This window comes from Bos indicus, chromosome 22 (genome assembly GCF_029378745.1).
Source record: "Bos indicus isolate NIAB-ARS_2022 breed Sahiwal x Tharparkar chromosome 22, NIAB-ARS_B.indTharparkar_mat_pri_1.0, whole genome shotgun sequence".
Classification (NCBI taxonomy): domain Eukaryota; kingdom Metazoa; phylum Chordata; class Mammalia; order Artiodactyla; family Bovidae; genus Bos; species Bos indicus.
In genome coordinates, this window is record NC_091781.1 from 38,644,903 (window position 1) to 38,670,975 (window position 26,073).

Below are 26,073 nucleotides of genomic sequence, written 5' to 3' on the forward strand. Positions count from 1 at the left end.
ACCTGGGGTGTTGAGGGAGCGGCAGGAGGCTACACGGCCGCGTGAACTGGTGCATACACGTGCACATATAAGAGAGGCGGGTGGGAGCAGTGGGGGCTCAGTTCACGTGGGGCCTGGAGGGCCTTGGCAGAACCTAGACGTTTCTTCTAAGTGAAATGCGGAGCTACTGGTAGGTTTTGAGCAAAGGGATGGCACAACCTGACTCTTGGGCTACACCAATCACCCTGGCTCCCATCTGGAGGGTCAAGTATAGAGAGTGAGGGTGGAGGCAGATGGATCAGATAGGAGGCTATTAGAATAATCCAGGTGAGAGATGAATGTGGGTGAATTCAGAGTGGCAGCCCTGGAGAAGGAAGAAGAGGTCAAATTCTGTTGTAATGTCCTGAAAGTAGAGTCTTCAGAATTTCATTGGAATGGGCAGTGAGAGAAAAATCAGGAGTCCAAAACGTCCCTGAGGTTGTGGATTTGAGAGGCGGGGTCAAGAGGCGTTTCTGTTGTTGTCATTTGGCTTGTTTTTAAAAATGAGGAAAGTAATAGAATGTTTGTAGACGGATACTTACCCTGCCATTAGGCAGTTCAGTTGACGACTCTGTCCCCAATAAGACAAAGGTGGCAGGAGACAACAGCCAGGCTCAAATGCCTCTTGGACATCATGGTATCAGACTAGCTATCCTATAGTTCGATAAACAGATGCACCTCTTTTCTCCAGCCCAAGGAAAAGCATAGAGCCTGCCGCTCAGAGCTTAGTCCTGCTGAGAACATTGCAGCTCAACTTAGTAGTCTTTCTTCCCTTTTAATCCAGGTTTGGAGGGTGGCCGAGCCTTCTTCAATGCAGTCAAAGAAGGAGACACCGTGATATTTGCAAGTGATGATGAGCAAGATCGCATTCTCTGGGTCCAAGCCATGTATCGGGCCACTGGGCAGTCGCACAAGCCTGTGCCCCCAACCCAAGTCCAGAAACTAAACGCCAAGGGAGGGAATGTGCCTCAGCTGGACGCCCCCATCTCCCAATTTTGTAAGTAAATATGCCATTTGTTAAAACTAGTTCTGTAGAGTAAAGTCAGTCTTCTAAAGTTGAATTAGAAAATCTAGTTGCTTTCATATTAAGGATGCTCAAAATCATGTTTGCCTTAAAAAAAAAAAAACAGTGAATTCAGAGGGGAAGAGTTGGGACAAAAATGTTAGATAAAAGTAATTTTAAAGTGCAATACTTGACAATCCCCTCCTCCAGGACTAAACAAAGAAAAATATGTTTCAGGTGGATTTTTCTCTCTTTGTTTTGATGAGAATTTAGAATTCACAGCCAAACAGGTATTTGTTTGAGTCCTTCAAATATAATAGATTATGTATGTCCTTGCCTCATTTCTTCCTATTAAAAGTAACTTTAAAATAGAGCTTAATTTGAAATAAATTTTAATATGCAACTTAGAACCATTTAAAAATAAATGATGACATTATCACATGCAGTAGGGGAGGGTCGGGTATGGGGGGGGGGGCACACAGGAACACACACAAGAAAAAGAAACAGTATCTAAAACCCCATTCTGAGCTAAGACACCAGAACCCAGAAATGAAACCATCTCCTCAACGGTCCCAGTTCATATTCCAGTGTCTTCCCCTCTATAGCTTAGCATCAGTTTAATTTCTGGCCCTGTCCCCATGCCGTCTTGCTACCAAGATGATTTTGATCTTGGGACAGTGTAGATGCACAGGGCAAGATGAAGGACAGCATGCCCCTGCAGGTATTTGTTGAAACAAGGAAAATGGAAACACTGGCAACATAAAGCACCAAATTCATTTTAGTTACAAGCGTTCACCCTAAGTAGAGATGTCTGCCATGTCCTGAATGCACATCAGTTAGGAAGAGCTCGGGTACACATCAGTTTTCAGTGATAATCATGGTGAGTCTTGTCTTTAGCATGGCACCTGCTCATTCAGTGTAGTTCACTGAGCAACTGTCTAGGTGATGAGACATGATGAGGAAGACAAGGAGATCCCTGTTCTCAGGATACCTCCAGCCCAGTGGGGAAGTCTAGACAGTAAACCAAGTTAAAATATATATATATAGTAAGATAGTTTCACACACTGAGAAACACCATAAACAATGTCATGCATTGGTGAGTGAGTGGGGAGAGGAAATATAACACAGATGATCTAAGCTTAAGCCCAAATGATAGGAAATTACCCCCACAGACATCTGTGGGGAAAGAATTGCAGCAAAAGGGAAAGCAAGTGTGAAAGTCCCTCATCAGAAACTTGACCTTGAACCCAGTGCTTTCACACAGTCTCTCCCCAGTTGCTCTTAAAACGTGGACCACATGATTCTTTCGCTGTAGCAACAAAGTAGAGGTAATTCCCTTTCGATGAATTCCACTGCCATGTCTGTTTCCATTTAACCAGACTGTGTTCTTAAACCTTGTTACACCTTTGCTGTGGGGAAGCATTCTTGTTGGATGACAAGTACTACCCATCAGGTGCTCCCAAGGATTCTTGTCCTGTACTGATGGGTTTTTATTTTAAAGGAAGATGCTTTCCCTGTGGGACAGTGTAAATAATCACACAATCGTGTGGGTTTCCACACAGAAAACCCTAAACAAATAAGAACTCGAGGAAGGGCTCAGTGGAGGAGGGACAGCCCTTCTGACCTTGACCACCACCAAGTTTCCTACTCTTTTTTCCTGCAACATTTGTGACACTTAGAAAGAAAAGAAGCATCTCTTTGTAAATGGTTTAGTCATTAGTTGAAATAAAACATCCCCAATATTAACTTAATTATAAAAGTTCCTCTGTAATGGAATCCCTTCTTTCACCTGGCCTAACAGGCTCCTTATAAATGAATTTTGAAACAACACATCCTATCATATCCCTCTGAGATGGACTTATCTCTGTATGAGGAAACAAAAATGCCTAATTATGATCACCATCTAAATCAACCTCATAAAACATGTATCACAGGCGATATTTGGAAAATCTCAGTTTTATTTCCAAATAATTTCCATTTCTTCTGAGGTCATTTCACCTTACATTCAGTGTGTCTGTTCTATCGTCTCCCCAGATTAAGAAGTTAGTACTTGGTTCGTGATCAGCCCACTTTTTTCTCTCTAGTATAGGAAAGAGAATGGAAATTCAGGGGTAAAATGAAATGGAGAGCAGACACAGATTCTATAAAGGTGATGACTGAAAGAGGCTGTTGAAGGGGATGCATGCCTCTTTATGGAAATACACTAGGGCTCATGATTTAGAGTTTCCTCTGTGGGTAGGATTCATTTAGCTATGAAATTAGAATATGGTCAGTAGGCATCAGCTAGAAGATTTTTTTGCATGCACGCAAGGTTGATATATGTTACTATCCTAGTTGACAGAGGAAGCTTTTATTAAATAGAGCATCCAAAGCAGAATTCTAAGAGTTAAAATGTGGGGCTGAGGATAAGTAGTATCATCCCTCAAGAGCATGTGAGGCAGGCTGGGAGGTGAGTGAGGTCAGGGGTGTCATGCCCCTGGGATTTATCAGTACCTGCTGCCGGAGCCACCCCCTTCTCTATTACCTCCTCATCTCTGCCTAGGAACAGAAGGTCTCTAGAGAGTATGAGGCATACCCCTCCTACCAGGCTCTGTAAGAAGGCCACTGCTTTCAGCCATGCAGATTGTGCCCTTCAGGAGGCTCTTTTCCCACAGACAAAAGTGTGAACGGTGCCTCTTGAGTTGTGCAGTGCCTGCTTTGCACAACTGTATGCTTCTGACCCTGCAGTCAGTGACACTCCTTACATGGAGCTTCAACCCACTAGCATTAAGCCCAGTAACCCCGTAGTTACTTTACTACCCCTGAAGCAGAGCCTCAACTACTCCAGACTTTTACCTATTGCTAGTGTAGGCACTTAATGAAAACTGTGGCCAGAGTACCAGAAAGTGAGGCTCTGTTCCCATACTTTAGAAACTAGCATCGTAATCTAGTCAGAATTTAATTCACCCAAACTTCTGTATCTGATCCCCAGTCATTTCCAGTCAAGAGTATATGAAACCCACAAGAAAGATCCAAGCAGGATCCAAGAATTTTGTATTCTGTGGAGTCACTGAGTAGTTGTTCAAAACGACCCAAACGTTGCTGAGAGTGGTGGGTATATCATACTGAGCGGGTTCTGCCATAGAGTGAAGGTTACGTAACAGTTACTGCAAAGCTGCATTTAAACCTTTAAATTCAAACCCTCACCATTAAACAGATTAGCTTTAGATTTATACTAAGTCAGATTTAGTGTTTATTCATACTTACAATCCTAACTAGCTCATCCAAATTTGCCAAAACTTACCTTATCCTAGCAATTAAAGTCCTGTGTCCCAGAAACTGTTTAGTCCTGGGCACACTGCGACAAACTGGTTACCTAGTACTGCAAAGCAAGATTACAGAAAACTGAAAAACAATCACAGCATAGTGAGAAATAGCAAGTGTCGACTCTTCACTGACATTTGCTTCTCAGTCTATACCTCAGTTTATTTTGTCACATCACAAACATTGTCAGTCACAGACTCTCTAACGAAAGGAGTAAATACAATCAAGTATTGCATTTTAAAAAGATTTCCTTGACTTCCAAAAGGTAAGGATCATTGTTAAATACTTGATTCCGTGCACATCTCATTAAATCCCTGGTTTCGAATATTTACTCAAAGTAGCTGCCATCCTTGCAAGTGAATGATGAAGAAACTTTTTAATGAGTTTAACTTTGTAATCACTGTGTTAGTATTTACATGGCAAAGGGAAGCTAACAGAAAAATGCAAGCGTTTTTTTTGGATAGAGAAAAATAAACACTCCAGTCTTGTCATGTCGCTGTCTGCTCAAGGGAAATTTGAAAATGGAACATTTTACAGTTTGGGATACTTGACTGTATCATGAGTTTATTTGGGTCTTTCTAAATTCAGTTTGACAGACTTCTGGGTGCAGATTTTACTTCTTTTACAACTTCAGAAGTTCGATTTCAAAATGAAAAGACACGTCTAAGAGTGGAGTGGAGTATTTGTATGGGATTGGGAAAACTGGGAAAAAATAGATCCTGCTATTCATGAGTTTCTATGTGACTCTACAATAATTTGGGGAGGGTTCCACCAAACTTTACAACTTTTTTGTTCTTTTGTGGTTTCTTTGGTGTGTGTTATTGTTGATTTAATTTTCTCTCTCTCTCTCTCTTTTTTTTTTTTTTTGGTTAAAACTTAAAAAAATTGTCAGTGCTTACCTATACAACTTTTTACAACAAATACTTATAATTTTCCATTTTCTTAAGGCAAATGTTGCTTACTTTGGAAATGACATCCAAATCTATAATTGAGTGTTGCCACAATTTGTTATACCAAGTGGCCTCTCACTGAAACACCTGACCCCTGTCCAGTGTGTGTTAGAGGAACAGTGAAGACCAGTACCTCTGTTTTCAAGACTGGGAGGGGAGTGGGAATTTTAAGCTTTGCGATTTTGGTCAATGATTATTTGATATGTCACTTGCAATGAGTCTCATATTAATGTCTGTTTCTCAACTAATAACTGTTAATCACATCATAAATCCCTAAAGTTGGATGTTTTTGAGAATTGTTCTAGTTTTGCTACCACCTGAACAGCCTTGAGCAGTTAGGGGGACCTTGGTTACTGTTGGTTTGGGGTGGGGGTTGGCTTTGGTTTTCTTGTTTTTTGTTTTGTTTCATTTAAGTTTTCTTGTTCAATCTTTGCTCGAACCCAAGAACTTTAGCTGCTAGGTTAGAACTCCTGTCTGCTTTCCTGAGCCTTGTTGCTAGTCTTTATGTTATTCTGGTTTGTTCCTTCTTACCCTGCTAACTTCTAGCTGGACTGAAGGGTAAGTGTTCCCCTATAGCTAGCACAGCTCAGATAATCAGACTAGATTATCTGACACCTGCAATGTGCTTCCTCCCTCTCCTCTGAAATCTTCCTCATGTCTAGACTTTGTAGTAAAACTTTTTATGTAATTTTCCTGACCTTAGGTTGGAAATGTAAGCTTCCATACTGGAACTAGGATGCATGTGATGTGTGCATAATTGCCTCCTCTCCTTGGCTTTCATATTGGCATCAAATGATCCTCTGAGTAAAGCCAACCATTAACATCTCCTATTTTTTTTTAATTCCAAGAATATTAATGAACATCACAACGAAATGGCAAAGAATGCCTTCGTTTCATGGAATTCACAGCTACCTGACTGCTTAATGCCTGAAAACAGATCATTTTGCACTCTGATGATGTGTTGTTGTTGTTGTTTTTCCTTTCCCATTCCAAAGGTTAGAATGGTCAGGGAACCAATGGTGTGGTAACCATGGATACCTTAACGAACAGAAAGGTGGGCTAGGAAACCCAAAGGTGGTAACTGAGTAAGACTCCAAGAAATTGCAGAACGCAATTAATAAAGTAAATGCATTATTTGAACATGAAAGAATTCATTCTGCCTAAATTGAGGGTGTACTCTAAGACCCAATGGAGGTTAATTTTGAAAAGAGAGATATAATACATGCAGCTACCACACACAAAAGCAAGAATTGAGGACACAATTGAAATCATGTAATTTATTCACAGAAGCTTCAGATTCACAATCTCACAATGTCATGGAGGGTTTAGACCTCTGGTCTCAAATCTCTCTCCACTGCTCTCCCAAGAACAATGACAACAATAACGTTTTTTACATCATTTGTATTTGTATTCATTTTTCTAAAACTACACCTCTAAGAGGAAAAAAGAAACTTTAAAACTAGAAAAATCATTCTCTTCACTATTTATTACTAAAACAGAGTATACAGTTCCTTTATTCATAGAGGAAAAAGTCAGTCACCAAAAATGTGTTAAGGGAAAACTTTACATTAGAGGGAGCTAGAAAAATTGGTCAAGAGAGCAGGCAAATATGTACTCAAGTATTCTGAACGCTCACTTAGAAGTTGTAGGTCGCATCATTTCTCCTGACCATTTAATAATAGTCCTTGATTCTTTTCGTTTCTTAATTTTGCTTTCCCCCTCCTTTCTTTTCTTTTTTTCTTTTCTTTTGCATAAATGTACCCCTGGCTAGCAGACAGATTTTTTTTTTAACCACTCCAAGCAGATACTTAATTCTTAATTTAACTTTCCTTCCTTTACATGTCTGATGAGGCATTTTTAAAAGCTTACTGGAGAATGTGAACTTGGTGAAAATTTAGGATTTTGCTATACTTAAAAAAAAATCTATAAGATGGATAAGTAGATGACTGAGTGAATTTTTTTCTAATAAAACTACAGGTATTTGCCCAACAACACATTGATATCCTAATGGACTTCCAAATAGTCATTTGCCTAATTCCTTTCTAGAGTTTTGTCTGAGGAGATTTTTTGCTATATCTTCTTGTATTGTCAACTTGCAGTTACTACATTGCAGGAATGCAACATCAGAGAATGAATTCAGTATTAACTTGCATGACCCCAAACCACACTATAAATCACATTTCTTCTCTCCATAAAGTATATGACTTTTTAAAAGAATAGACTCTCATAGTAAGGTCCAAAATTTTCCAAATACTGTGGTAGGCTCTCAATAGATCATATTAAATGAAGGGTCACTTCTTTGTTACCTACTTGAGGCACATCTAACATATTGTTCACTAATCAACTATTTTCATTACCTATAGTGACTTATAGGAGACATTATTAATTAGTCAACTCTCGAAAATTTGTGTTAGCTCATGCTGCAGTGCCATAAAAATATTATCAAGTACTCTGTAAATTGTAAGTAAAGCAGGGAAAATTACAGATCATTTATTTGTTTCCTGATCACTGACAAAAATCTCTGATGATTTTTATTCAAAGCATTTGCATTATGAAGAATCACAAAAATGAACATTGAAATAAACACATGTTTATCCCCGTGGTTGTCCTGTCAGTGATTTCTGCAAAATGCAGTGTGGCCCTTAATAGCTTCTGAGGAAGCCTTTTGGTGTTGGCCATGCAAGTTAGGTTGACTGAGTCAAAGAGACCATGAAAGAATTAAGTTGTTTCTCAAGGGCAGCAGGCAGGGGAGGACCAGTCTTTTGCTTCCTGTGCAGAGCTCAGGCAGGGAGCAACATCCCCTGGTTATTACTTGATCAAGCCAAGAAAAACTCTTCTAGAAAAGTCTGTAAACAGCCAGCTGCCATCAATCATTGTCATTTCTTTATTTCATGTCTTCTGATGAGGTTGACTACTGTCATTGTTCGTTATTGTCCAAACCATACATCCACTCTTACACTGTCAAGCAGATATGACAAGCACACATTTTCCATATAAGAAAGATACAAAGTCACCTTTTAATTTGCAGTTTGAGTTCACAATGACTTTATAGTTACATTAGCTATTCTCTTGCCTCAAGCATCCATCAGGAGTAACAGCAGCCATAACTGTGCTCTAAATTTCAGTGATAAAACAGCTACCTCTAGTTTATTATAAAAGGGATTCAGTAGAGAAAGAAGCCTCTCTTAGACAATTTATTAGCAACCTAGTCATAGTTTATTTTCAACAGCAGAATTTTTTCTTTAGCCTATAAAAAGTTCTAAAATGTAATATTACAAAATAAAAAGAGAGATTTGACCTTTTCTGTTCATTCCCTGAGCTGCTGGGATAATAAAGTCTCCATAAAATGAAAATTGAAAAACTATATTATCCACTCCCCTCAAGAAAATTCCATTTGGTAGACCTTACTGCAAACTTACCTAAATTTTTTTTGGATCAGAAACAAGATCACACAAATATGCTTGCTATTAAGAGATCATGAAATAATATGATATGTGCTTTCCCATCATGAGGGAGAAAATATCAAACGTGAAGTAAACCCAAACCTTGTGATGGGTTAAAGAACAGATAAATGATAGGATGGTCAGTGATGAACATCACTTGAAATTTAAGCAGATTAAATGAGAGTGTAAAGTCCACATAATCATATCATTCCAGGAACTGTGATTTTCACAATAGTCCTTAAATGCCACACCAAAATTGTTTTCGAGCAAACTTGGGGCAAAGATTTTAGTTAGTTTCCGCTTGAAAGGATACCTGCCTTCCTGAAGTCTGTGTGTCTGTCAGCCTTTTCCTTTATCTTGGATGCCCACTGATAGTTTCTTAAATTTATAAATGTAGTTTAGGCACCATTATTCATCTAAGTTCAGTGTGAAGCCATTCTCCTATGCTCATGCTATAGAGGACTTCAATATTTTATACAGTTAAAGCCCAGAAGTGAAACAAGTAGCATTGTTTGGAAGATGTGTTGAATTATGCCCTCGCTCCAAAGCCTATGAAATTACATAGCCCATTTTCAGTACATGTGAAGCCCTTGCAAACCGAGCAAGAGTTAGCAACTATTCAGCCAAATCTGAAAAAGGTTAAGACTGAAGTAAATTCTTAAAATTCAGTCAGTCCTTGATTTCTTAAATAAGTTAAAAATAAAAACAAAAAACGCACACATACTAATGAAAAAGAACATTGGTATGTGTCTCTGAAAGCAAGAGCTAATCCAAACCTCATTAGAGCTTTAAGCTTCTACTTTCCCCTCCTAATTCTGTTTTGCTCAGCCTAGTATTTAAATTCATTTGCATTCCCTTGACACATGCCAAACATTGGCAAAGGAATGGATCCCAAGGTGTCCTGAATCCAGGAATTGACTTTCTCACCCTTTTGCTCTGGGCTGTTTTCCCCTTGCTAATGTCAACATTGGAGTTTTCTTTTTCTCTCATCAGCCTGTTCCAATCGTTTGTACAGGGCAAAATGGGATGGCACGGAGCATTTAGTTTTTAATGTTCAGCACTGTGGAAGAACAGACTGGGCCATTGCAAGGATGACTGGATGGTGTTGCTTGAGAAGCACCCACAAGCTCTTTGAAACAGAATTTAGAACAGCTGGACCGCTGCAGTGTTTTATTTTAAAATAGACAACATATGTAATGCATATGGCCCTAGACATGTATGGAGACACAGGCAGACAATCTGAATGGTATCCAAAGACACCTGCACCTAGAATTCTGTTTCCTTTTATAAGATTTTTTTCCCCCTTAAGAGCACATGTTCCCACTTTGGGATTTGCAAGATGCCATCTGAATCCCCATGTGTGTGACTCCTTAATAAAGTCGATGAGAAGTTTCCTGGGATGGAGGTGTCAGAGTAAGTCAGTTAATAAATACCTCCTAAGGACCTGGCTCCTCTGGGAGCTGGAAGGGAAAAATAACAGATCAGGAACGTACCCTCAAGAAACATATTATCTATCAGGGAATTTAAGTGTGTGTTCTGACCACAGAGAAATACATCACCCAGCAAAAACACAGAGACAGAGATTAGGAGTTAATTATACAGGGCCAGAGGAGAAGCATAAAGCAGAGAGCTTGGGAAGGACTCTCAGCTTCCTAGAAACAATATGGTTTAAGAGGCAACCTCTAACTAACATTAGTGATCAAAGTAGAGACAGCCTTGGCTCTCTGAGAATATTAGACCAACTGACTTTGAGAGCTGTGAGAAGCCTGCTCGTCCACTCACGGCTGAGGCGAATGCTTAGTATATGCTAGGTACCTAGGTGCTTCACAGATTCTTCTTACCAGATCCTGTGAACAACCACCTCTGAGGGTAGACTCAAACACCTTTCTCAACTTAACACGTGAGGAAAATGAAACTCGGAAACATTAGTCAACTTCCTCACGTCTCAGATCTTCTAACAGCAGAGCTGGCCTCACATTCAGTCTTTGTGACCCTCTAAGCCCAGCCATCTAAGCACCTGCTGTCCCACCTCAGATAAATTGTTCCTGTTGAATTTAATGTGTCAACATTTCCGAAAGTCAAGAAATAGAAAATATTTGTTGACCAAATGTATTTATTTCGATGAGATATTAGTAAATTATTTTAACACATACGTCTTGAGTGCCTGCTGTGTGCCAGGTTCCATTGTCGGTGCTGGGAGCACAGCAGAGAACAGAAATTTCAAAATCCATGTTTGGATGGAGCTTCAAAATCACATCCCTTCCACGGACACCGTAAAATAGCATTCCCCACCTACCGATTCTCCTTCCCCGCCCCCCTCCCCACCCCGAATAGAATAAACTCAGTGAAACTCTCAGAAATTTCATGGGAGCCAGCCACCCTGTTAAGCACTCTTGAGTTGTTGGAACCATTGAAATAATGAGCCTAATTCTGAGTAAATGATGATTCTATGTGAGCAAAATCCAGGGGCTGCTCGGTGTACTTGCTGGAAATTCCCACTACATTAAGCTCCATCCCCCACACATGGAAGTTGTGAAAAGGACCTTAAGAATGATTAAGTGACAGTGAAGCAGAAAGGGAACTGAAAGTTTGGCTCCTTTTACACGTGAGGAAACTGAGGCTCAGACAGATCAGCACCTCCGCCAGTATCCTGCACCTCTTTAAAACCGGCTCTCACAGGAGTGTCCAGGCCCCCTCCCTCAGTCCCAGGCTCATTCACCATGTGAACTGACAAGAGACAAAAGGAGGAAGAAGGGAAACAGGAATTTCTATGTTGATAGGGTTACTTTCAGAAAAGGAAAACAGGCGAATTTTAAGCCTGTTTTAAAGCCTGCTTTAAATTGTCAGTAAAAATGAAATTGTTCTTTCTCTGAAGTCTAAGCCAAGAATTAGCGTGGTGAAGCTGTCTTGTGATGATGGATGGGGGAGGCGGGAGGGTGGGTCTGTACCCGGGTCTCCACGGAGGAGCCAAGCTCTCTTTGCAGATCCATTTCCTGAACTGGCAGCCAAGCAAAATAGTTCATCACCAAGTTTTCTAGAGGCTCAACAGATAAAGAGTAAGAGACTTGAAACACGGGCTATATTTTGAACAGCCGAAAAGAGAGTCCTCTTCTCTCTAGCTGAGTGACCGTTTGCGTCATCATAATTGAAGAGCAGTAAAATGGCAGAGCCAAGCTGGCAAGGTGAGCGGCCTGACTAGTTGGTCAGCCTGCAGCCTCCTCTGGGAGATCTGAGAGCAGGAAGCTGGTGCTGGCCGAAACTCGCCTCATCTATCTGCTAGAAATTGGGAGGCACGGCGTGAGTGAGGCTTTTTATGAGGATGAAACAGGACAAGCAATGGGTGTGTAGCCCACTGTTAGTTTCTCCAGGGACTGACACGATGGGGCTAAAAGAACAGATTTGTCCTAGGCAATGGAGCGGTACCACCTGGGTTACAGGAGTGTCATCTTGCAGGAAGACACCTAAAGTTGGAGCAGGTTCAAACCACTTGCCTTGGGCCACGGGAAACACACACACCCCACCCGACTCCGCAGAAACAGCTAGCTTTTTCCCCAGAACCAACTTCCTGGCCACCTCTCTTTCCAGCCATCCTGAGTCAAAAGAGAAATACAGCTTGGACACCACATTACCAAACAAAAGAATGCTAAAAGATTAAGCACCTAACCTCCAAATTGAAAGCACTTTCCTGAAGACAAATCTCAGGCAATTGACCCAGCAAAGAGGCAGATTCTCTAATAAAATCCCTGCCCATGTGATAGCCCTTCCAAAATCTCGTGTTTTATCCTCCGAAAGGAGCGAATTGCCTATTAAAACACACATCCTTCGACTTGCCTTCTGGAAACTGTTGCTTTCGTGTGTCTTGGGCATAAACAACACATCCTGTTCAAACACTGACCACTTGCTGCCTCTCTGAAAGATGACTGAAGATTTAAAAACCTAATAGGAAGAAGGCGTACATCTGACATACCATGCATGTAGATTGGAATGATACACAAAATTAATAATATGAGGGAAAATCATGATCTTAATACTACACTGTAACTATAGCCCCCATTTTCAGTCAGCCCCCAAGCAGGGAAGAAAAAAAAGCTGCCTGGGATGAAGGCCACGTTTGAAAATATTATTCAAACACCTTCTCAAGTCAGAAATCCATTCTCTGCATGTCCTGACAGCATCGCTGGTCCCTGGCAGGTGCCTGTATTCAAGGAGAATGTTGCACGCAAGGAGATGAATACACTCTTGCTTGATTTAAGATTCTTTTTCCTTGCAGCATTTCAGGAGAGGGAGTAAATATGAGATGGAGTGAGCCGATTCTTTTAATTTCTAGGACCTTCGTTCCCTTCTCTTCTGAGATTTGCTTGGTCTCACTTGAGTTGAATTCTCTGAGTTATTTTGCCGATTGAATATAGACTATTTTAGTTACACATATTGAGATTAATTAGTTAGCCCTTAGGAGGTTTTGCCTACAGCCTTCACCCTGTAAGGAAAAGTGTGAATACATTGAGACTATTAATTCACAATAAATGGCAGATCATAGCCCTTGCTGAGTAAATTTGTTTGTCTTTCATAAGCTTTGCTAACTGAGTAAGCACACTATCTCAGGCAGTGTCCTTTGCTATCACTAACTAAATTCCCAGTGAACTTATTCTCCAGGTTTCAGTGGAAATCTTTTGTTATTATTTTGTTTTAATTTTGGAGGATGGGGACCCAAATCTTTTGTGCAACCAAATTGGCCACGGGGATTTGAAAGGGGAGGATACTAATATTGTCACTTGGCTGAGAATCAGCATAACCCTTTTTTTTCCAGATGATCCCAGTAATTGTAGAGAAATTGCTCTAGACATAACCACTGGAATGGCAGAATCTATTAAAAATCGAAAAGCTAAATAGGCTTTTATAAGCAAAGATCCGATCTGCTTTCAGTGTTTGGTGAAACACAGGCGAAGTTACGGTCGTGTGCTTAGTTTTTCAAGAACAACATAAATGCACTAGAGTTGTGATCATTTGATAAACATGTTGATGCCAATATATTTTTGCCGAAATGCAATAAACTCACCAGTAAGTGATGCAAGTTGACAATGGGAGGTAAAAAGAGTATCTTGGGGATGTTGGTGGGTGGCGACGGGAAAACAGCTAGCATTCGTAATGCTTAGTGAATTCCTGTGTAATTTGAAATGTCAAAGAAAATGCGATGTTTCTCTAAATTGTGTCTCTCTCTACATGTATAAATGAACAGACGCAGATAGAGCTCAAAAACATGGCATGGATGAATTTATCTCTTCCAACCCCTGTAACTTTGACCACGCTTCCCTCTTTGAGATGGTGCAACGCCTAACTTTGGATCACAGACTTAATGATTCCTATTCTTGCCTGGCAAGTATATTCTTTGGTCTACAGCAATTTAAATGCAATAACATTTTGAAAGATAAAATATTTCTCTACCTTTGTGTCAGAAGCTCTTCTCCCCATTACGGAGCCTCTTTAACAATTATAAATGTGTTTTTGATTTCCTGGGTTGAGATAGTTTTCCTTACCAAAGAAAGAAGACAGAGCGGGAGGAAGTTATCAGTAGAGACAGATCCAATTCCTCAGCCTCCCTATCTGAGCGTCCCCCTTTTCAGCTGCTACATGAGAAATATTCTCAAGAGGATAATCGAGTTTGGCACCTACTTGTAGAGAACTTGTAAAAATTGCCTTGGTTTCTTAGTCTTCAAGATCCCCCTCCCACCTCACCCCAGATAATAAGACCCTGTGCTCCTGTCTCGGAAATGAATGGGTCCTTTTTGTTTATATTTTTAAAGATTAAAATGATTTGTCAATAAAGTTCACTTCCCCTTACATAAGCTAAATGGGTTTGGGTTTGTTTGTTTGGGTGGCTTTTTTCCCTACATAGTATTCCAAGCATTTTTTATACCCTTTGAGGGAATTTTTTTATGGTGCTTAAGATGGTTAGAAGTCGAACTCTTCCACAAGTGCATGGGTATTTCTTAAAATCCTGTTTTAAACCTAGATTTAAATCATTTAAATGCAAAGGACTGCTATTATGTCTTTATTGGATTTCTGAAGATACATTTTGGGCTTTATGCTATGCAATTTAAAAAAGACTCAATTTATTTTCTTCTGCAAACCAGAAATTGTTATTTTTTAAAGATAGACTATTGATCCCACTTTATAGATGGGAAAGGTGAGGGGAAAGGATACAGTGGCTTTACACAGAGGAAAAGCCTCATCTCTGACTCCACATACTAAGATGAATATATCTGTATATTGTTAATATTAATTAACTCAGGTTAACATTTTATTGATAGCAACATAAATATAATGAAAATCTGGGTTTTTTTTTTTAAATGATACGGCTTTCTCCTAAGTCTGTTCCAATTTTTCTTTTAAATTCCTTTTTTTGTTCTTTGTTAGAAGCCAAAATATAAAAATGACAGATAAAATAGTCCAAAAAACAGAAGCAGGATCATGTGGAATAATTTATTAATCTTTGTCTCATAAAAGATTCATTGATTATCTCAGGTTTAGAATCATATTATCAGAAGTCTGAACTTTGCCAAACTGAGAAGGAATACATCATTTTGACTTTAAAAAAAAAAAAGGCTTACCTTGCATTGCAAGGCAGTTTTTCTCAAATGTGTTTTCTGTGATTATGTAATTATTCACGTCATTATAAATTGTGTTCATGAAACTTGTAAGAATTTGCCTCTGAACTTAAATCGTTTCCTTTTATATATAATTCCTAGTCTCTTGAGGAATTTTTTTGAGACGTATTATTTTCAAGACTTTTTTCAAATCGTACTTTCTTTGGTTTTCTGTTTCGCTAAGACATTCATCCCTGAGGAGTGAATGCCGTCTAAAGAATTAAACCAGAAATGAAATTCTGAAGCTCGCTTCCTGTTAGTCATATTCAGGCCCCAAAACCCCAAATTAATTGTGAATAGTGTAAAATAGTTTCCTTCCCCATTTGTATACCTGTATGTATTAATCGTCGTCCCCCAATTTCAGAAAATAAGAGCCATTAAGAGGACCTCGTCTCCTGCCTCCATACATTCCATTTTCTCATTATTACAGTCTTTTTTTCCAGTCAGTTTTGGAGACCGACCAGCAGGGATACATAAATTTTTCTGTGTCTTCGACTGAGCTCCTAATTGATATTTCTTCAACTCTTTTCAAAGCAGCTATTTTGGCATCTACAAAAGACTTGGTGTCATCTGAGTCGTAGAAAATATATTTTAATCTTTCACAGCAGTGTTGTTTCTAAGATTTAGCATTTGGGGTAGCAGATGGAGTGGCAAAGAAGTTGCCTATAGGGGCAGCCCACTGCCTCGACTACTCTCCCGCCCTCTGCAGTAACTTATCATTTGAAATAGGAAAGATGCCGTCTTTCGTCGGATGCATTGCTGAGCTGCATGTTGTCAATCGAAGATTCCCCGGACCCCTAGCACAAGATCCGAGTGTTGCAGGGGCCTCCGTTCTGCACTTCTGTGGCCTCTACCTGCCACCCAGTCACTTTCTCCTTTTGCCGTTTCTCTCCCAGGATGGAGAGGTATATTCAAAAGATGACTCAGAGAAGACCCTCAAAGTAAAATTAGGTTTATATTTAAGATCATCCTAAATTCCCAGCTTACAAAGTACCACCTCAATTTTTATTTCTGGCTTCAGAAAAGTACTCAGACTGAAAGAAGTGATTTCATTACAGGCTTGTCCCAAGAGTGACTTTGAGTGGCAAGTCGCTGGGCCTTACTGGGCATCTTTTTTCTTAAGTGCTTGGTGGAGGCAGCAGTTTCTACACCATGGCACGTCCTAATGTGCTCTGCATCAGAGATTCCAGCCCGATTCTTTTTTAGAGCAGAGTTTTGCGTGGTCCTGCAGCATGCAAATACATAATAAGAAAACAAATAACTGCCAGGGAGAATATAAAACCTCAGCCTGGGCACAGGAAGCTCCTCTCAGTTTAGTTGAATCATATATGATTCACAACTTGAGAACTTAAAGTCATGTTGTTCTTTTTGGAAAGTTCTGTTATTATCTTCATTTTAAAATCTAAAAAAAAAATTTTTTTTTCTTCCAAAGTGAAAGGATTTATGAAGTCCTGGCATGAATGTAGATCAATCCTAGTATTTATTAATGCTCCAGAGTATTAAAAATACAAAAGATATGGAGAAAGACAGAGCTGGGTTTGAGTCCTGGCTATTTTGTATTATTTGTGAGCTCTTATTTTCATTTCCTCATCTGTGAAATAAACATAAACCTGCCCTGTCTACTTCTCAAGGTTGTCATGGGCTCAACTAAAAGCTCTTGTCAAGGGTAAAGCACTGTACCAATTTAAGGCATTAATGTTATTATTTTCTCTTGTCAGTAACCAAGACTTTGCCCTAGCCCCACTCCAGTGCTCTTAGGGTTTATGGTTCAGTGTTAAAGCAGTGGGTGAGACTCTTGTTTCTGGAATCGTGCCCTCTGCTAATCCACACTCCATCACTTACTAGCTGTGGGACACTAGGGAAATTGCATGTACTCCCTGAGCTCGGGTTTCCCATCCGTCCACCAGGGAGAGCAGCACCTCCCTCACAGGGCTTTGGTGAGGACCGAACCAGCTAGCACACATGGCGTGTGGCAGAGTGACTGGGGCTTAATGAGCAATCAGGAGGTGTTGGCTCTGGCTATTTTTAACCCCCTTCTCCAGTCACCCCCAACTGCAGAGCTCTCCCCTACATAAACCCAGCCTGTATTTGAAAGAAGGTCTCTCCTTTATTCCCCAATCAGGGCTGGTTCAGTCCTGGCCAGGTGTTTGTACTAGACGAGTACTGCGCCCGGAACGGAGTCCGAGGGTGTCACCGACATCTGTGCTACCTCAGAGACTTGCTTGAACGGGCAGAAAACGGCGCCATGATCGACCCAACCCTCCTTCACTATAGCTTCGCCTTCTGTGCATCCCACGTCCATGGGAACAGGTAGGCACGTGTCCAGGGGTATTCCTTTTAAAAAGATGTTTAAGGTGCTGGCAGTGGTTTACAGCTGGTCCTGCTCTTAGGGTCATCTCTAAGTCTACCCATTTCTATTTGCTCAGTAGTCCAGACATGTGGGCGCGCACACACACACACACACACACCAGCCACACAAACGCAAAGAACATACACACAGGTCTGAATTTCTTCTCCTCTCATGAGTCTCGACAGAAACGGCAAACAGGACTTCTAGAGTGGTCTCTGATACACCTTCAGCGTACATGGTGAGCAAAAACTAGACATCAAGCAAAGGCAGAGTTACAGAGAAATTGATTCTTTGAGAAACAGGGATGAAATCCCATGGTAGCATTTAATGAAAGACCATGATTCAGATGGGGTGGCAGGATGCTGGGAGAGTCTCCCTGAGGAGCTGATGCTTGGGCCGAGTACTGAAGTAGGAGCTGAGTGGTTCTGGGCAAAAGGAGGAGCATGTACAAATGCTCAGCAGAGGAAACTTAAGGGCTGAAGCAAGCAAAGTGATGCTGGGAGACGTAGATAATCACGACACTGAGTTTAACCAGAGAGCTGGGAGATCTGAGATCATGGTGTAGTCAACCCCTTCGGTTTATAGGTTTTACAGACAAGACCAAACATCAGTTCTTCTAACTTCATACTAAGTACTTTCTTTCTTTAGACATTGCCCAGCTCCTGGAGGAAAAGATCCGTGTTTTAAATAATGCAAAAAGCAGCAAATAACTTAAGAATGGTACCATTTGGCTCTGAAGACCCGGAATAAATTTCTGCACTGCCATAGCCAGTGATTTACTATCCCAGTATGTGTAGCCTCACATTACTATAAAGAGAAGCCTCCATTACCCCGTGAACCCTGACCAACAGCCAGGGAAGGCACACCCAGGGAAAACTAGGTGGCTTCAGAAACCCAGCCTGCAGTAAAAAACTCACTGCTCTGGGGAAATTCTTACATGGGAGAGTCCAGAATTGACAACTTTTTCTTTTAAATCAGACCATGTCAGTCATCTTTGCAAGCTATAGAACTCTGGAATATCTGTGGGGTTGGTTTGGTGCTTTTCCTCTCTCTAGTGCTGGTAGATTTTATGAGATGCAACTTCAACATTTAGAGCTGGGTAACAATAGCACTGTAGGTTTGAATATTTAACAGGCAACAAGATTTTCATCACCTCCCATTGTTACCAGGTTTGCTAGCCCAGCACATGACCTTTCATTTGCATAAAAGATATTCATGAAAACTCTGATACCTGGGGACTATCTCTGCATAATTCTGCTTTTTATAAATATGTACACTTTGATGACTATCTGTTACAGCCTCTTGGACTGAATTCTTTAAAGAGAGAGAGAGAAGTTGCATTATATTCTCTGGGTTGTCACACTGTATTCTACATATGTTACTGAATAAGGAAGTGTTATAAAATAATGAAGTGTTTTTGTAAACTCCCTGGTAAACATCATCATGAATTATGATACACATTGTCTGGATTTCATATTGTAAGACTGCCACTTGATTCACAGTTAGGTTTATACATCTTGTCATGGAAACAGTTTTGGATTTCTTATTTTCTTTTCAGTTCTGATTTTCCTTATGCAAGTTTGCATCTTTTTTTTTTTTTTTTTTTGCTTATTATTTTAGTTCGAATGCATTTGCTGTTGCTGTTTGATGCATCCTTCTTTTTCTTTCTTTTGTTTGTGCATGTATGTGTGCTCTTGATTCTCCCATGGCTGGCCATACTTTGTGCATGCTCCATGCGACCACCCCCTCTCCAAAGTCAACAAATGCATGCATACCTTGGTGGGCTGCCACCAAACACAGACCCTGAAGGGAGCAAAACTCCCTCCCCATCTGAACCAGAGGCTAAAAAAGATACCAAAAAGGAATCCAAAAAAAGAAAAAATCCCAAAACCCAGGCAAATCCAGAGCCTAAAAGGTAAGATGTTTTGTGTGTATTGGCTTGTGTTTTGGGATGTCTGTGACCTTTCCCTCTCCCCCATCTGTGCTGAATCTCAGCCTTAGCAAACAGCAAGCTTTATGTATTCCTGAAGTCTCTGTTTGAAGGTGCACTTAAAAAAAAACCCTAGCAATGGGCAAAAATATCATGTATTAGGACTGAATTTGAATCGGGTATTTAGTGACTCTTAAGGCATGTTCATATTGGAAAAAACTAATCGTGCAATATGTAAACAGAAGCATGAGTCAGATTGCTTTTTTTGGTGGCATCTAGTTAGGGGCCAGGTACCTTAACAAGTCACTCATAATAAGCAACCCATGATTTATAATTTTGAAATTATGGTTAAAGAGCAAATAAAATGGGTTGGCTTAAAATGAGTTTATACCTTTATAGTAGGTCCATCATTTTCAGCAGACCCTCTCAGTTCTACATTTATACCATTAAAGTAATCCATTTTCAAATAATTGTTTATAATAAAGTCACAAAGTAATGTCTGTCACCAAATTAATGACTCCTCATAGAACCATTTATATGATGAAGTCACCTTGAAAATGCTTTTAAGTTCTAAGATTTTGTTTATCCTCTCTTATTTCCTGTGTCTTTTAGATGTTCTCTTTGTGAATTGGTAAAATGGCGAATCGGTGGCTTTTATTCCCTTTTAAAGTAAATGAAGTAGATGTACAGTTATATCCAGCATTATCACTATGTCCTTCTTCACCTTCCCTATCTCGCCTCAAATTAACACTGACATTTTAAAGTTTCATGGTGAGGTTTTGAAATGGATGTTCTGATCCTGACATTGCCAAAGGACACAAAATTCTCAGGGAGCTGTGCTCTATGTTTCACTATGAATTTGCTCAGTTGAAAATTTCTAAGTCCTAAAATTCACACAGTTCACTGTAGGCAGACCAAATGAAAAGGCCAGTTTCACTTCCTAGAAAATGAAGCAGGCAATAGATCATCATATGCCTATCTAATAGTGAAGGTCAAAGAAAGCCCTGATTTCATGGGAACACCCATCTTCTGAACTTGCAGTGTACACAGAGAGAAGTGCAGTGGAGTTTTTGTGTTTCCCTGTGTGGGTCAGAGTGCAGGGCAGAAGTAGCTTGCAGTCGGTAAGAAAATGCAGAGTATTAAAGGTGCCTGAAAAGGAGGCTTCTCTGGCTGCTGTCCAAGGTGCTGGTTTTGGCATGATCAGCACTGAAGCGGAGCAGAGAGCAAATGGCTGCACTTCATGGAGCCTGACCTGTTTCCTGTGCCATGAAAAACTACCAGGAAAGATTGTGAGTGGTACTTTGAGGCTTATACAAATAAGGGTCTATATTTGCTATTTTTTTAAGGAACAAAAAAATCATAATCTTAAATATCTGTACTTAAGTGTGATATTCTGCGGTCTACAAAATGCTTTTAATATATTCCTGACTCCGTACATGTCACTTGCTATAACATTTTCAGGTCAGGTGCTTTTATACCCATTTTGCAGATGATGAAACTGAATGTCTGAAAATTGAGGTGGCAAACCCAGATATTCTGAGTTTAAGTTCTTCTTTGTACCACATCAGCACTGTATGTAGATTCTAAAGATCTGAGTATTAAAGCCTGTTCTGCATAAATCTAAGATGATCATATCTCATTTTGGTGCCTCAGTTTTCTCATCTGCAAAATGAGCACATAGAATCATAACATCTGTATACTCCATCAATCTCTAAAATTATCTTCCATGGGCTATAATAAGTTAAATAGACCACTGTTCAGTTCAGTTCAGTTGCTCAGTCGTGTCCGACTCTTTGCAACCCCTTGAATTGCAGCACGCCAGGCCTCCTTGTCCATCATCAACTCCTGGAGTTTACCCAAACTCATGTCCATCAAGTCGGTGATGCCATCCAGCCATCTCATCCTCTGTCGTCCCCTTCTCCTCCTGCCCCCCCAATCTCTCCCAGCATCAGGGTCTTTTCCAATGAGTCAACTCTTCGTATGAGGTGGCCAAAGTATTGGAGTTTCAGCTTAAGCATCAGTCCTTCCAATAAACACCCAGGACTGATCTCCTTTAGGATGGACTCATTGGATCTCCTTGCAGTCCAAGGGACTCTCAAGAGTCTTCTACAACACCACAGTTCAAAAGCATCAATTCTTCGGCACTCAGCTTCCTTCACAGTCCAACTCTTACATCCATACATGACCACTGGAAAAACCATAGCCTTTGTTGGCAAAGTAATGTCTCTGCTTTTTAATATGCTATCTAGGTTGGTCATAACTTTCCTTCCATGGAGTAAGCGTCTTTTAATTTCATGGCTGCAGTCACCATCTGCAGTGATTTTGGAGCTAGAGATCTCTTCAAGAAAGTTAGAGATACCAAGGGAACATTTCATGCAAAGATGGGCTCAATAAAGGACAGAAATGGTATGGATCTAACAGAAGCAGAAGATATTAAGAAGAGGTGGCAAGAATACACAGAAGAACTGTACAAAAAAGATCTTCACGACCAAGATAATCATGATGGTGTGATCACTCACCTAAAGCCAGACATCCTGGAATGTGAAGTCAAGTGGGCCTTAGAAAGCATCACTACGAACAAAGCTAGTGGAGGTGATGGAATTCCAATTGAGATATTTCAAATCTTGAAAGATGATGCTGTGAAAATGCTGCACTCAATATGCCAGCAAATTTGGAAAACTCAGCAGTGGCCACAGGACTGGAAAAGGTCAGTTTTCATTCCAATCCCAAAGAAAGGCAATGCCAAAGAATGCTCAAACTACTGCACAATTGCACTCATCTCACACACTAGTAAAGTAATGCTCAAAATTCTCCAAGCCAGGCTTCAGCAATACGTGAACCGTGAACTTCCTGATGTTCAAACTGGTTTTAGAAAAGGCAGAGGAACCAGAGATCGAATTGCCAACATCTGCTGCATCATGGAAAAAGTAAGAGAGTTCCAGAAAAACATCAATTTCTGCTTTATTGACTATGCCAAAGCCTTTGACTGTGTGGATCACAATAAACTGTGGAATATTCTGAAAGAAATGGGAATACCAGACCACCTGACCTGCCTCTTGAGACCATTGTTAGAATTCATAAATAAAGTGTAATTAAAATAAGGCTACTTGTCACCATTTAATGTGTTTGCTATATGCAAAGTACTGTGTGAAGTGCTATTTACATATATTATCTCATTTTATCCTTAATGCATCACTGTGAGATCTGTATTATTATTTCTGTCACCTAACAGATGAAGAGTTTGAGGCTCAGATAAATTCAATCACTGTCTTCAGTGAACATGGTTCACATAGCAAACATGGTTGTTCTATCTTTGGAGCTTGGATTTGTAACTTCTCTGCCTTATTACCTGCCCAGCATTAGCACTCTGTATGGTTTGAGATGCAAATTCAGCCCATTGAATATGAGTTTCAACATTTCCAGGTGACCTACCGTAGCAGCCATCTGAATTAATTAAAGAAATTAATTTAAAAATTAATTAAAATTTTCCATTTTTGTCCTGAAGATGTCCACAGTCAGTCTTGGCCCACCTGGTGATTTTGACCTTGTAGAAAAAGAGGGTATCTGGAGCTTAGGGCCACCTAGAGGAGACGTTCCTTTGAGCACCAATTAACACTGGAAAATATTTTCCTACCTCTCTCACCAGGATGAACACTGCTTGCATGTGGACAGGTTATCTCTTCTTTGACTCACAGTAAGAAGGAACTCATAACCCATGGAAACAAATTGCCTTTTAACTGAATTTAACTCAACAATAGATCCCATTCCTGTTGTCATCTCACAACCAACTTTAGATTAGGTAAAACGTAGCTTCTTGTCCATTTATTAATTTTTTTTTACCTTTTAATAACTCAGCAGCCCTAAACATGGAGGCAGGGCCCAGCCCTGCTGCGCTAGACATCATCAGTGATCACTCAGGTGCTGGTGACTGAGTTTATCCCATCTTCTCTGGAAGCCTGTGCTGCATCTTTGTGAGAGACTATGCCTGTTATTGTTGTTAGTCTCTAAGTTATGTCTCTCACTTTTGCAACCTCCTTTTGAGAGAGTTATGTCTCTCACTTTTGCAAGACTCCTCTGTCTATGGGATTTCCTAGGCAAGACTCCTGGACTGGGTTGACATTTCCTTCTCCAGGGGATCTTTCCGACCCAGGGATCAAACCCACATCTCCTGCATTGGCAGGGAGATTCGTTACCACTGTGCCACCTGGGAAGCCTAATTGCCTACTTGAATCCAGAACACCTAATCCAGGGTAGACATACCTGGTCAATTTCACTGTTCATAATTCCAAGGAGTGGAAGATACTGGAATCATCGACATGTCTGGAATCTCTTAGATTCTTGACTTGGGGTGACCTCTTCCCCAAGGGACACTTGGCGATGTCTGGAAACATTTTGATTGTTACTTTGTGATGCCGTTGTCATCTAGTGGGTAGAGGCCTGGGATGTTTCTGAAGATCCTACAGTGCACAGGGCAGCCCCCTGCAAACAAAACCCAAAACATCAAACTTCCAGCTGTTGGGATGAAATTTCTCCTTTTTATTTGGATTTTGGTTTCTTTTATACAGACATATTCTGTGTCTAAAGGCTTGACACCGATGTTCAGCTTGTGCAGGGGTTGTCACAGAAATCACATGGGGAGTTTGTAAAAATGGAAAGAATGAGGTCCCATCTTCAAATAATTTGGTTCAGTAAGTCTTCAATGGTGCCAGGCATCTACCCTTTTTAATCATTTCCTCCCCAGGTATTTCTAAGGCATTTAGTCTTCAGATCCTACTTATTCAAGACCTTGGTGGTCAAACTTAGCTGCATATTGGAATCACTTTAAGAGCCTAAAAAAATGTTGATGCCTTAGCCCCACCAGCAGAGGTTCTGATTTAGTCTAGGATATGACCTAAGCATCTTGGTTTTAAACCCTTATATGTAGCAGCATTTAAGAACCATTGATTGAAGGAACATTAGTTTGAACTAGCTCTTTAAAACAACCCATTTTTGCAAAGAGAGAGGGGAAAGAAAAGGAAAATGTGAGTATGTTCAGCTGGTTGCTCTTGGCGATCATCAAATCCACAGATGTAAATTGCTATATCTTCTAATTTTTAAATCAGCTCCTAAGGTTGCAGTACTTAATTTTCACCATAATATTTTTAGTCTTCTTTCTAGATGACATTTAGATTAACATCACTTTGGTCACTGTCCCACAGTGACAAGGCAATCAAACAGCTCCGATGATTGCAAGTTGCGTCAATGTTCCTTGGATCCCTTTATTATTGGGATTGGAAATTTTTCTCATTTACATTATTATTTAACATTTCTTGAATGCCAGTGCTGCTCTTCACATATGGCCTGCGGAGAAAGTACATTGTATCAGCAATTAACAAATCCATAATGCCAACCGCCCCAATCCAAAGTAGGCTGCATAGATTAATGCGTCTGTAAGCAGATGTAAGAGGGCATGAGTCCTAAAAATCTCTGAAAATGTGTCCAAGGATTCTTTTGGGAAATGCATTTGAAGCCAAGGTGCTGCTTGTGTGCAGAAACCATGTGATCCCTGTGGCTTAGTAACTGAGCACTCAGATGGAACTCCCTTTTCTCCTGTTACTCCTGTTTCTAAGTCAGTGAGAGATTCCACCCACCCATTTGCCCAAGACAAAACCTTGGGAGCCGTCCTTGATGTGTCCTTCCTCAGCGCATCCCAGGGATTTAGCTACGTGCCCTGCCAATGCTTTTGCATCTTTCTCAAGTCTGCCTACTTCTCCTTACCTTCAGTACCACTGCCAGGGTTCAGGCCTCTGTCTTCTCTCCGCTGGACCACAGCACTTGCTCTACGGTCATGTCCTTGCCTCCAGTCTGAGTCCCTCACTCCCAATCCATGTCATATCATGGTTGCCTTTATTTATTGTGGGGGGAATGCCTACCTGGAAGTAAATGAGTCATTTTGCATCTGTATTTATTTTTTCCTTTTTTCTCCAGTATCTCCTTCCCTCCTTTCCTTCCTCCCTTTCTCTCTGTGTTACACGCACATACAGCCATCCGGACATTATGGCTGGTGCTTTCTAACCCTCCCTCCCCAAAAAAGAGAGAAAAGACGATAGCAGGGCAGTTCTGTTTTACCGGCCTGTGGATGCAGCAGTTTGGTAGCAGGCAGGCGTGGGTGGGGGTGGCAGTGACATTAGCAGTCCTGGTCCCATGTTACATGCTGACACAGGCCTTTCCTCACTGTGGACAGGAGTGCCTGGCTGCTTGGCCTCTCAGCTCCGAGTGGGTGGTGGTGGCCTTATACGTGGCTGCGTCACACTCTCTAAGTCCTAATGAACCAGCCTCACCTAATCGGAGGAAGGAGAGTAGGGAAAGAGTCCAAAGATATTTCATGTAAAAGTCTGCATCCCAAAAAGAAATTCTCTCTAGAGCTTGTATGCTATCCTTTAACCCATGTGA

At 40.6% G+C, this 26,073-nt stretch overlaps 1 protein-coding gene across 21 annotated transcripts in view; it reads left to right on the top strand.

Annotated features, from left to right (window-relative positions):
- Nucleotides 1–26,073, top strand: part of CADPS (calcium dependent secretion activator) — a 471,836-nt gene that overhangs the window by 317,345 nt on the left and 128,418 nt on the right. For 12 of the 21 annotated variants that reach the window (XM_070776392.1, XM_070776396.1, XM_070776397.1 and 9 more), the window contains exons 11-14: nucleotides 803–1,015; nucleotides 13,954–14,090; nucleotides 17,484–17,671; nucleotides 19,468–19,626. In XM_070776392.1, the coding sequence (XP_070632493.1) occupies nucleotides 803–1,015; nucleotides 13,954–14,090; nucleotides 17,484–17,671; nucleotides 19,468–19,626 (697 nt within the window). The remainder of the gene's footprint in view (nucleotides 1–802; nucleotides 1,016–13,953; nucleotides 14,091–17,483; nucleotides 17,672–19,467; nucleotides 19,627–26,073) is intronic. The other 9 variants (XM_070776400.1, XM_070776405.1, XM_070776406.1 and 6 more) reach the window with 1 other exon arrangement.